General features: G+C 46.3%; 1 protein-coding gene across 1 annotated transcript in view; it reads right to left on the bottom strand.

Annotated features, from left to right (window-relative positions):
* The window catches only part of PLPP3 (phospholipid phosphatase 3), a 94,513-nt gene that overhangs the window by 47,384 nt on the left and 33,920 nt on the right, over positions 1–13,209 (bottom strand). Inside the window, exon 2 of the mRNA XM_047788910.1 lies at positions 155–312. Within this exon, the coding sequence (XP_047644866.1) occupies positions 155–312 (158 nt within the window). The remainder of the gene's footprint in view (positions 1–154; positions 313–13,209) is intronic.

The raw sequence follows: 13,209 nt of genomic DNA, 5'->3' as shown, positions 1-13,209 counted from the left end.
TTTAAATAAACTACTAGTAATACTATTAACTGCATGAGAAGAGTGTTCATCCACTGAAATTCGACTTGCTCTTCCAAACCTCTGCTAGCTCGGATGGTTTATGATGTGATCCAGGGGAGTCAGCCGGATGGAGTGTGGCGGTCTGGATGCTTACCGCGAGGATGGCGATCACGATGCCCACAGCGCAGAGCACAGCATCATTGATTGTCTCCCCGGTTTTCAGCGGGTACTTGATGGTCTCGTCATTGCAATAAAAACCCCGGTGGTAAGGCTTGATGGTGCTTGTCTCGATGATGATGAAGGGCAGGCCCGCTTCATATACCGAAAGAAAAAAAAAAAAAGGGAGAGAGAGAGAAGGGGGAACACATCAGTGCAAAGAAGCCGAAGAAGAATGACCTACAGCAAAGACCACCCCAAAGAGCAGCACTGACGGTGAAGCAAATCCCTTGCATCTGTAGTGAGCTATAGCCTAGAGGGAGCTTTCTCTACACACACCCCTTCCCCCCTTAGTCCCCACTGAGAAGAGTGTAGGGTGATCCTCCTGTTCTGATCGAGCGCACAGAGGGAAGACCTGGATGCAGTGGGGCAGGAGCTTTTTTCCCCTACTGCTCTACAACAACCTGCTAAAACTCAAAGCCCAGTGTGCTATCACCACTAAAACAGCCCTAAGTCTCATGCTGTCGTATGACGCCTCCAAGTACATTCTTCTCTGAAGCCAACCATCTCCCCTTCAAGAAGCTCATCCAAGGTTCTGTGGGTGAAAAACTGAAGACCCTGGAGTCAGACAACATGAATTTGAACCCCAGATCCGCCACTTCCTAGCAATGTGACCTCCGGTTCTCTCTCCATCTTCCTGAGCCTCAGTTTCCCCACAGATGAGTTGTGGTGATGAGTGAAGGAGAACAAAGCACATAAAACTTCAAGCACAGTGTTGGCACCTAGTAGCTGCTCAGTGAATGCCATGTTCAGGGCTTTGGTTTCACTATTCAAAGTCATTGACGAGACTGAGCAGAGCGGAGCTGGGCCCCGCTGCCCACAACCCTGGAACAGAGCCCAGGGGCATTAGGGACACAGGCATGCTTGCAGCTGCCACTAGTTTATCAGTGGCCAGCTCAGATGCCATTCTCTGAAAGGTCATGGAAAATGGATTCATTCCATCACCTGCCAGGAAAAGGCTCTCAAAACCCTCAGGCAAAAAAAAAAAAAAACGAGGGCCCATTATAGCTCTTGGACACAGCAGCAGCCTCCAGAGTGGCCTTCTGGCCTTCCATGCCTCTCACACATATCCACTGGTTTACTTCCTGACCACGGCCATGAGCATGTCATTGCCTTGCTCAAGCCTCTTCATTGCCTTGCTCAAGCCTCCTACCCCTCCCCATTGCAGAGGGTAAGACAAAGTCCCTGAGTATGACCTCCGGGAGTTTCCCATGACCTGAACCTTCTGGACATACCCTCCAACCAAACAGGACCCAGAGCCTCTGTCTTGGTTCATGCTCTTTTTTTTTTACAGCACTTCCTCCCGTACATTCAAGTTCGATATCAAGCCCTAACACCACCTTACAAAGTTAAAGTAAACTGTGAGCAACTGCAATGTTAGGATTGAAAAAGACCAGGGGAAACATCAGGATGATAACAGGTGCCATCGATGTGCATCAACAATGTGTAAGGTTTTTTCTATCCATTTTTGCATAGAATTGCCCAACAACCCTGAGCGCTCATTTTAAAATCATTTAAAAGCACTATTATCGATGGTCTGTAAGTGGGGAGAACAGAGGCCCAGAAAGAATCCTTAGCTCCCTCAGAGTCTCTTCGTCCACCCCAAAGGGCCCAAATCCCTAATTTAACTTCGCAGATTGGTTCCGTCCTGTGAACTTCACTAGTGGAAAACACCCCATGATAAATGACTGTTTTAACGATAAGATTCCATTTTCATTTTTTTTTTTCTCAAAAAGAATTAAACTCATGTCATGGTGCTCGAAGGCCCAGACTGCCTCTTATTAAAAAAAAAAAAAAAAAAAGTACCATGAACTCCAGTTTTTCAATGACTTTGGTCCAGACGGCAGCGATAAAAAACAAAAAAAAAAGTCACACTTTCTAAAAAGTGTATTTATGTATCACTGTGCATACACACATGGATTTATTTGGCTTTATTCTTTGGATTTATTTGAATTCTACAGCTATTTATTTTGTGACCCCTAACTGCTTCCTGCTAGAACAACAATTTACTTTATCAAATTCATACTGGTGCTTTGAAAAGAAAGCCCAGCAACACACCACAGCATTGTGCCTGACCTTCTTAAAGTAAACACAGAGAGGGCCCTCGAAGGCAATAACCGTGAGCTCTTGAAACCCTGTCTCGGTGATGGAGAAAAGGAGGAAGGGGAGACAGTGAAGATACATTTTGGCTTAGACCTGGTGAGTGCCGTGAGCCCACCTTCTTGGGCTGGGGGCTGGGAGGGGAAAGCGATCACAGGGGCCTGAACCATCTTCATTCCACTGCCGAAACATTTGGAAGCGTGGCCAAGTTGGCTATGAAAGGTAGCTGCGAGGCCAGCCGTATGATATTAATAGTCCGCTTTTAAAGTTCCACACGTCGTGCTGAAGGCTGAAGCACGAGCCCAGCCGCAGCCTCTGTGGTGCCTGGGAGCCAAAGCGTTGCTAATAAACTCAGGAAGGGAACAGACCCCGAGTTCCTTACATTTGTGCTCGGCTCTTGGCCCCCCAGCGTCTATTTTTAATAGAGTTCACATGATAGGCCTGTAAAACATATGTTCCTAAGGACAATAAAACCCATAAAAGAGTGGTGGAGTCAGCTCAGTTAATGATCTCGACACAGCTCCCTCCACTCACGCAAGTAACTTCCCACTGCCCAAACCCCCTCCGCATCTGCGCAAAGGGAAAGAAGGCAGGCTTGCTTTGGGTTTGCTGGGATACATTAATGTATTCGCTCCTTCATTTACTTTGCAAATATTTATTGTGTCTTAAATATGCACACTGAGGACAGGGCATGCAAAGATGACACAAGCCCTGCCCGCAGGACGCGGCCGATCTAGTAAGCGAAGACACATACAATGGAATAACATCAGGACAGGAAGTTGTTCTTTCATTGGAAGAAGCCAGGCCACAGCACGGGTGGTGTCAGCACAGGGTCTGGCGCACAGCATGGACACACAACCAGTGTGAAAAGGAAGGAGGCGGGGACCATCCCGCAGAGACGGGTTAGGGAAGAAATCTGAATGGTCAGTTCCTTTGTGCTCTTAATCTGGGAGCGATCCAAATCCTTTTCCTTCCTTCCTTGTCCAAGCCTTGGGGAGGGTTTCCAGTTCCAGTTATGTAGATGATGAGCAAAAACAGACAAGATGTTGGATCTGAATACACTGTTTATTCTCTTAAAAGGCGTGGAGACAGCATTTAGAAAACCCAATGGCTTTTTCTGTCTTCCCCTGCAAACTTGTGGTATGACTGGGGGGGTGATGCCAGTCAAATTTTGACTTGGTTCCAGGAGAACAGTAACCTCAGAGTCCCTTTAGTTGATGGGAAAGGCATAAACATGACCCCCCAACGGGGCAGCTGTTCCTCAAGAGACGTAACACTGTGCCTTGCCTCTGCAGGACACAGAGAAGAGGCTGCCCTGCTCTGACGTAGGATCTCCACTGCCAACGTTGGCACCACCTTTCTTACCAACCACTGTAGTCCCTGATCATTTCTTTTCTTTTCTTTTTTTGAGGGTCATACCTGTGGCATATGGAGGTTCCCAGGCTAGGGGTTGAATCAGAGCTGCAGCTGCCAGCCTACACCACAGCCACAGCAACGAGGAATCTGAGCCACATCTATAACCTACACCACAGCTCACGGTAATTCCGGATCCTTAACCCACTGAGCGAGGCCAGGGATCAAACCTGTGTCCTCATGGATACTAGTCAGATTCATTTGCCCTGAGCCACGATGGGAACTCCCCTGATATCCCATTCAAGCAAACTCCCAGTGCTAGCCATGGCAAATCAAGGGGTGAGAATATCAAAGTTCCTGCCCTCCAGAGGTTCACGGTATTATAAGAGAGTCGTGAAAACAAGTGCACTAAAATATTTTTCATACGAAGACTGATGTATGTAGAGGGTACAGCAAAGGCACAAAAGAACACTTTACCAGGGACACGAAAGACAGCCCAGTAGTTCCCACTGTGGTGCAGTGGGATGCACCGCATCGCTGCAGCACCAGGACACGGGTTCAATCCCCAGCCTGGCACAGTGGGTTAAGGATCCGGTGTTGCCGCAGCTGTCTCACAACTCAAAACTGTGACTCTGACCTGATCCGTGGCCTGGGAACTCCATGTGTCGAGGCGTGGCCAAAAAAGAAAATAAAAAAACAAGATAGCCCAGATGTGAGGCTTACTTTGCCCCTTCTATGAGGAGGAAGTTTCTGGGGTCCAGGGGCTAAATGCACTCATGAAAACTCAGTGTAGTTGAAGGATTGCAGTAATCCATCCACAAAAACTGAGGGCTGTTGCCACAATGAGGACACAATTTTAAATTTGGCTACAGACGGGGATGAGAGACACAAGACACCAGGGACCCCCACATAAACCTCGGCAGTCTGAGAGCTCCACTGCCTGCTCTCTTCTCGGCACGGATGGGGCTACTGAGTTGGAGCTGGAGTCCCAGTCTTCCAGTGGCCTTGGAGAGGCAGTCATAAAAACTAACACGTTAAGTCACCCTAAGGTTCAGAGGGATTAAAGTGACTTACCAGAGTCACCGGGCCAGTCCGTGGTGGAGCTGGACCAGGCTCAAAGGATCTGACACCTGGGTGTTTTCTAAAGTCAGTCAGTCACTTAAAATAGAGGGAAGGAAGCACCTCTGAGGATTAATGCAGTCACGGAAGCTCAGCAAACCTCACGCGCTTGGAAGAAAAAAACGCTTTGTTTGGAAAGAGTCAAGGCAAGAGCATGGGCTACTGTTTGCTGAACATTCACCATGTACCCCACATGTTGGTATCTAATATAATTAAAACTCTGAAGTCAACATCCTGGAATGTAGATTTATCTATTTTCTAGATAAATCAAAAGGTACATTACAAGCTTTTTGCAAAGCAGAACCAAAATGTATGTACACAAACACACACACACACAAAACACACCTCATCTGGAGATGCTAGACCTAGACTGAAGCAGTTCTCCTTCTTTTAATCAAGGATCAATTAACTCCCCAAACCTCCAGGGACCTCTTGGGATGTGTAGGCTGCCGAGGAGGCGAAATATGAACTCAATGACAAACACTTAATGGGCAGAAAATCAAAGCATGAAGAAAGGCCCCTGTGTTGGGTTCAGGCCTTTGAAAGTTCTTGGGCTTTGAAAAACTAACACTTGGGCAGGTTGGGCGGTTTGGGGGTGGGGCGTATAAAAACACGGGATAAGTTTCCGTGGCCCACCCATTGATAAAGTCATGTGGGAAGTGTTACCAAAGTGACCCAGCCCCAGCTTCAAGTTTGCGCAAAATTAAACCCAGCCTCCCACTCTCAAAGTGCTCTTTAGAAAGCCCTTGCGAGGGGAGGGAAAGAGTGAGGGTGGGAGAGTAAATGAGAAATGTTTGCCCTTTTGCACGACTGAAACCAGAACACAGGGGAGAGGTTTCCCATCGCTCCCACAGACCATGTCCCTCCAGTGCCCTTTCCAGAGCTGTCCAACTTTCCACTTCACCTGCGCGCTCGTTACCTGAAGATAAGTCAAGCCCAGCATTTGCGACAGTAATAATTAAGCTAACATCTGCAGAAAGCCTACGTATCTACTCACACAGTAATACTGGATAAAGAATCCACATGTGGTTGCTGAAATCATGCTTCTCACCTACAGGGTAGAGGTCTACGGACCTTCCTGTTTTACCCACTTCATCCATGAAAAAATTAAGGCTTACAAAGGTTAAGCGGCTCATCTGAAGTCAAAGCAAGCGAATGGCACTCATTTGGACCAGGTGTTAGAAATACAGTGGGCTTCTGACTTCAAGGAGCTTAGCGTCTAATTAGGAATTAATGTATTTTAAACTCCACAACAGCTAGGAAACGCTACAGGTCAATATTTTCATGTGTACCCAATGGAAAACAAGCCAGAAGTTTTGTACCTTCTGCAAGGTTCCCAAGTGAGTCAACCAGGCACTGGGATTTGAACCCAGGTCTGTCTTTCTTTCGGCTCATGTTTTCTTACTCCATGACCTGACCCTCCCTTTCTTTATAAATGTATTCCCTGTTAAAATATGACCAACTGATTTTTTTTTTTTAATCACTCGAGGCCAGAATGGTCAACCCAACTGCTACTTAGAGGTTCAAAATACAAATATTTATGTTGCTTGTAAGTGACAGGGTTTCTATTTAAAGTAATTAATTGCTACTGGTCTTCAAAGTGTGCAAACTTTCTTTGGTTTACGATATTTGTCCAGATTTTTAGACTGGACACAATCCAGCTGAGACAAAACTAGGTTGACTCTGAAGGCGTTTCCCACCTTTCAAAGAGGCTGCCATGAAAAACACTTGCTACTGGCGGGTGTGAACATGCCATGTCCTGGATCTAGAGGTTCCCTTTGACAAATGCTCAATTCTTCAGCACTGGAAAGTTCAGGCCCTTTCTTCACAAAAAGAAGATTGTTGGAATCCAAAGCAACGACATGGTAGAAATGAAGAAAAGAATGGCAGGTCTAGTCCTGGCACTTGGGTTTCCTGAGCCCACGTCCTGGGATTTTAGTTGGATTCCACAAGTATGTGTGGACAGTTCCTGGGTACTGGGCGATGTATGAGGTGCTGGGGACACAACCATGGGCATTATTTTGGGGTTCCTCAACTTCAGAAAGTCTCAGGCTCCATGACCAAGAGACACCTATCTTCAGTGTAATTGTGGGTGTGAAAATACGTGTCTGGATGGCCTTTCCAGAGAAAGTCTTAGGCTCCATGACCAAGAGACACCTATCTTCAGTGTAATTGTGGGTGTGAAAATACGTGTCTGGATGGCCTTTCCTATTTGAAAGTGCTTAAAGTAAAAACATTTTATTCTGGAGTTCCCTGGTGGCCTCGCAGTTAAGGATCTGGTGTTGTCACTGCTGTGGTTTGGGGTTGATCCTTGGCCTGGGAAGTTATGCATACCGCAGGTGCAGCCAAAAAAAAAATCATTTTATTCTGTACAACAATTAATATGCCACCTTACAAAACCCTAACAGTTTTGGTTTTTTCAGTTAAAAGGCTGCCTCGAGGAACATCCATCAAGAACTAAAAAACAAACTGACCAACAGTCCATGATTCATGCCTTTCATTGAGAGAATTCCAGACCTCTTTTGTTACTGTTACATATTTCGCAAGTGAGATATTTTCTTTCTAGTACTACAAGACTACCAGAGCCAGAAGGACTTTCCTCTGTCCCAAGTAAAACGGGGTAACTTCCCAAGATCTCCTTTCTCTCTTTTGATCCCTCTTTTAAAATAAGGATAAGCGGAGTTTCCATCATGGCTCAGTGGTTAACCAACCTGACTAGTATCCATGAGGATGCAGGTTCATTCCCTGACTTTGCTCAGTGGATTAAGGATCCGGCGTTGCTGTGAGCTGTCATGTAGGTCGCAGATGTGGCTCAGATCCCCTCTTGCAGTGGCTGTGCTGTAGGCCAGTGCCTATAGCTCCCATTTGAACCCCTAGCCTGAGAACCTCTACATGTCGCGGGTGCAGCCCTAAAAAAGACAAAAAGAAAAGGTAAATAAAATAAGGATGAGTAAAATTACATCCATGGGACACCTATTGTGTGCCAAGAGGTCTGGATATATCAACTGATTTAACACTTAAAACAATGCTCTAAATTAATTATCCATATATAGCCAAAGCAAGGAGGGCCAGAGAAATGATAATTGGCCTCAGTGTCCACTCTGTTGATAAGGTGTGTGTGTAACCCGGGTATGTAATATGATACTCTGACTCGAAAGTTCATTCTGAGATGGGGCCAGCTAGCCTCTCTTGCTAGGTACACATGAACTCTGCCTATGCCGGTTATTTGCAAAGTTTCAGAGCTCTGGAAAGTGCATGTTGATCTTGAACAATGATAAAAAGGATGGGCTCCGTCTCAGACGTTGAGATAGATTTGCACAGATCCAGCCACGCTCCTGCCTCAGTCGCCTTTATGACCCAGATATATTCATTTGCGATACATTGCCCAGAGCTAGGAAGCATCAAGAATCAGCTGCAGAGGATTTACAGCTCTTACATAAAGGATCACCTGGGATCTTCCTGACAACTCCGGGAAGTAAGGTTTGTAACATCTGGGTTGAAGTACCACTGGCAAACTCTGATTCATCCCTTCAAGACTTAAATATCTTTTCTCAAAGAAGTCACTTAGCCATGTAACCCACTCTGGGAGAGTTACCTTTTTTCCCAATTTAATCAGCAATTTCAGAGCCAAGCAGACAGGATTCCACTTCTGTCACCTGTCATGCTTACTGTATGACCTTGGGCAAGTCACTTTCCCTCTCTGAACGCCATGTCCGTGACTGTGCAAGCGTTGCCAACATACAGAGTGGATTGGGAGGACTAACCGAGTCACCTTATACAATATTCAATCATCGTGTGGCTCCATTAATGTTAGTTCCTGCGTCTGCACGTGACAGGAAGCTTTTAGGAAGGGAATAAGACATGGTCAGAGTTCTGTCAAAAGCCCCTTCCCAAATGCAATCTGATCCCCAGGGAAAACCATGCTTATAAAATCCTTTAATTCCAGGGACTTCTTGGGATTATGTAAACAGAAGGGGCTTTGATAGTAGTTAGCAGGACCTGTCACCCTGACACAGGGAAGAAATACCACAGCAGGAACCCGGCCACGCATTCTCAAAGATCACAGGAGGCTGAATGGGAGGTTAAGTCTATACTAAGGGTGGAAACGAACATTTCATCTTATTTTTCCAATAGTTAAGTGTTCATGCGTCAAGCAGTGTGCTCCAGTCCAAGCCATGCTGCCCAGGTGTACACAAAACACCAGGTTCACGTGGCAGTAAAGTAAACGACCTGGGGGCTGGCAGGACATCAGACACCTGGAAGGCCAAAGTTCAAGATAGTCAAAAAGCCAAGACTGGAGCCAGATGTAGGGCCAAACATGAAAAGCTGAAGCAGAACAAAATCCTGCTGGGAGGCAACCCAAGGCCGCCAGGGCACGCCAAGCTAAGCCACCAAACAGCACGGTCCAAGTTCTGGGTCAAAGGTGACAAACTGGCAGCCCATGGCCAAATCTGGCCTGCAGAAATGCTCTGTTTGGCCCACCCAGTGTTTCAGGTTTTTTACATTAGTTGTGAATAGGAGGTCTCATGTAACATTCAGATTTCGGCTTTTTAAGCCGGCGCTACAGCGTGTGGTCAGCAACATACGCAGTGGTGGCACCACTGTTCCCCACCATCTCTCTGACACCAAGGCTGCATACCAGTTCCACTGCCACTGCTTTAGTACTGGCAACCTTCCTATACTGGTCTACTTCTGTCACTTCCATTACCTACCTGGCCCCTGGCTTTTCTACCCCTGTTCTCGAGAACATAAAAGTCCTTGCTGAACCTATAAAAATAGAAGTAATTAACTCTTGGAGTTCCCACTGTGTCTCAGCAGGTTAAGAATCTGACTAGTATCCATGAGCATGCAGGTTTGATCCTTGGCCTCGCTCAGTGGGTTAAGGATCTGGTGTTGCCTTGAGCTGTGGTGTAGGCTGCAGACCTAGCTTGGATCTGGCATCGCTGTGGCTCAGGTCCAATTCAACGCCTAGCCTAGGAACTTCCATATGCTGCAGGCACAGCCCTAAAAAGACCAAAAAAAAAAAAGGAAGAAAGAATTAACTCTTGGTTCAGCAATGTCTTCTGTGATAAGTAATGACCACATCAGACATACGTATACATATGTGTATCGGTATGTGATGGTGTCTTTGACTATGTCTCAATGTTAACCCAAGACTGTGCCCCCATCTATGTTTTCAAATCCCCAAATTGGAGTTCCTGCTGTGGCACAGCAGAAATGAATCCAACTTGTATCCATGAGGATGCATGTCCGATCCCTGGCCTTGTTCAGTGGGTTAAGGATCCGGCATTGTCACTGTTGCGGCTCAGGTCACGGCTGTGGCACAGGTTCCATCCCTGGCCCGGGAATTTCTGTATGCTCTGGGAGCAGCCAAAAAAATAAACAAAAAATAAAATCCATTGGATATTTGTGAGTGTTACAAATCTTACTCTAAGTGGAGTCAGGCATATTTCAGGAATATGCTGGTAAAATTTTGGAGAGATCTTAGGTGTCATTTACTCCATTTACTAGACAGGAAGGCTGACACTCCCCCCCCACACACACACACACCCCCTAGTATTCTAATTACTCCTTGTTGGTAAGTGTCCTTGCTAGCTGAGAGTCTCTTCAGAAGAGGATCCATATATTTTATTCACCAGCACAAAGAGCAATTCATGACACTTAGTGGGTGCTCAACAAACATGTATTGAACAAATGTATAGAAAATGGACTAAAATTCAGAAGATAGGGCTCTTCCCCCAGTACACTCTTTGACTCCAGATCTGCCCCCCACCCTGTTACTTCTGAATTTAATTTCTTCTTTCTCATATCCCAAATCCTATCTAACACAATCCCCCAAAGCCACACAGGACCACATTCCCTCATACGGAGCAGACAATTGCATCAGGAATATCTTATGGAGAACTTAACCAGCTTCAAGTCTCAGATGGGTGGTGGTTGGACGGGTTGATCTATCTTTAGGACATTTAATCTTCACCAGCTGCCCAGATTTTTCGCATCATGAAACTATCAGAAAATACTCTGAAGGGGTAAACTGAGGGGATGCTGCCCAGTGACTCCGCTGCCACTGCCACCCTGCCCTGCAGGCCCAAGGGCTAAGGATCCCTTTCAAGCAGCACCCCCACCCCAACCCCCACCCCACCTAATCTATTTGCTGTGATCCTCTGGGGAATCGCTGCCCTGAAGAAAATTCCCAACAAGAAGAGCGCTGATTTCAAGAAAGCAGCTCAGACCTGGGGGTGCAAACCAGTTTTGCCACTTACAATCTGAGCGATCTTCAGCAAATTGCTGAACTTTTTGAGTCCCAGTTGTAAAAAGAGGACACCAACAGCCACTTTGAAGAGGATGAAATACCATGGGGTAGGTATTGAACAAAGGTTAGTTCCCTGCACTCCTAATCCTGAAAATCGACTCCCTGGCCTGTTTACATGATGCCAATCAACCGGCTGGACTGGTTTCCTCAAAGAAGGTGGCGAGATGAAGCAGGACAGGGCTGTGTCAGCTCAGACAAGGACGGTGACGCGACCTGCACAAGACTGGAGCCACTCCAGTGCGTGGTGCAGAAGACAGCCCTCTCCCCAGGAGCAGGCTCCCCGCTCCCAGCCCTGTCAATGTTCCTTTTGTAAAGCACAGAAACCTTCTTCAAATCTGACAGCTGCCACCTGCACAAATAATTCAGGGATGTAATTTCGTAACTGAATCCAAGCCCTGAAAGCTGAAAAGTTTGAAGTCCAAAATAATCCCTTTGACCTTCTGCCTAAACACTCACTAATCACTTTTTAATTTGTAGTTTATTTCCTCTCTCTGTGCTGTCCTTAGAGGCGGTATTTTTATTTTAGCCGTACCCAGGGAGTGAGTGGCATTACGGAACACCTGATTAAAGCAGAAGTCAAACGTCTCTCCCAGACATCTGAGGCTTGCTTGGTGCATCCCCCCCCCCGCCGCCCCACCAGAGTTCTCCAAATTGCACTGGGTGGTGAGAAAGTGAAGGAGAAAAAGGCTGCTTTGAAGGCAGAAACTCCTCACGGAGAGAATTATGAGCTACAGAAATTAATACGTAGTGGTCCCTGCTCTCTAAGAAGGCACACGCTGGGGACAATTCCCCTCGATGCCATGTGACAGGAACTTCCACGGAGGCATTTCTAAAATGTTCAGGGAGCACAGAGGATGCCCTTTAGCACAAGTCTTGGCAGCCAAGAGGCAGATGCCATACCAGTTGATTGACTAACAGAGTAAATGCATTTCAATGATTCCTGGCTGTCATTTGAATACCAATGACGTATTTAAGGCAAGACCAAAAAAAAAAAAAAAAGTCCAGAAACAAAAAGCAGCCCCTCTCTAAAAAAAAACTGCTTCTGTGTTCCACCCTCATCTCCTTCCCACCTTTTACTCCTGAGGAAAAATGAGAAAAGCCGTTTGAGGGAGACCATCTAATTCCTAAAACACAAACGCTGAGAAGATGCTAAAAAGGAAGAACAGAGCTAAAAAAGTGATTCATTCCAGAAGAAATTTCTTCCTCAGAGGAAAAGGGTTTCTAACTGAAGCACCGCTAGGATTGCTATAAATTGTAGTTAGTTGTAGCCCAGATAGATATATTGGGGTCATTCTACTTTGTTCTAGTAAATTAGCCAATGTTTCACCGACTGAGCAGAGCCGCCTGTGGACTGAGCTGGGTCAGCTCCGCCAGGATTCTGGGGAGGAAACTGACTTCCAGGCCAGTGTTCAGTGAAGTAAGGCCTGAGAGCATGGAGAAGACAGCACAAATGAGTTTGGGGTAGTTTAGTTCTCTAGCCAAGTCCACCTTACAAAACAAATACTAACCAATGATAACTGATAACAAAAAAGTTGTATCCATGAGTATTAATTCTGCTACTAACTATATCATCGCACTTCCGCTCCCTGGGGCTCCTTTCTTCACATGCAAAATGAACAAGGCCTTACCACAGGTCTTATGGACCTTCCTAAGTTTAGTTGTTTTTTTTCACTTAAAAAAAAAAAAATTTTTTGCCACACCTGGGGCATGTGAAAGTTCCTGGGCCAGGAATCAAACCCGAGCCACAGTTGCACCCTGTACCACAGAGGCAGCAATACCAGATCCTTAACCCGCTGCACCACGCAGGAAGTTCTGCTGGAGTTTTCACCTTTATCCAAGGAGTGCAGGGCATTTTCTGAACAAACTGAAGGCTGTGTTCCCATGGCATCCTTACATAGAGCTGGGCATCACCACCTGCCCACTACCCTGGCTCAGGCAACTGAGGGGCACACTCCTTTTAAGTCTGTGGAGGTAGCCTGGCCAATCAGAGCCCTCCAGAGCTCATTTATAAAGAACAGCTCCAGAAAACATCGCTGCATCTGTAGACCTTCAGATATCAGCCAAATTCATGATTGGCAGCTCTTGGCTCAGTCAAAGCAGGAGGTATC

Source organism: Phacochoerus africanus, chromosome 8 (genome assembly GCF_016906955.1).
Source record: "Phacochoerus africanus isolate WHEZ1 chromosome 8, ROS_Pafr_v1, whole genome shotgun sequence".
Classification (NCBI taxonomy): domain Eukaryota; kingdom Metazoa; phylum Chordata; class Mammalia; order Artiodactyla; family Suidae; genus Phacochoerus; species Phacochoerus africanus.
This window is presented reverse-complemented; position numbering and strand designations above follow the sequence as displayed.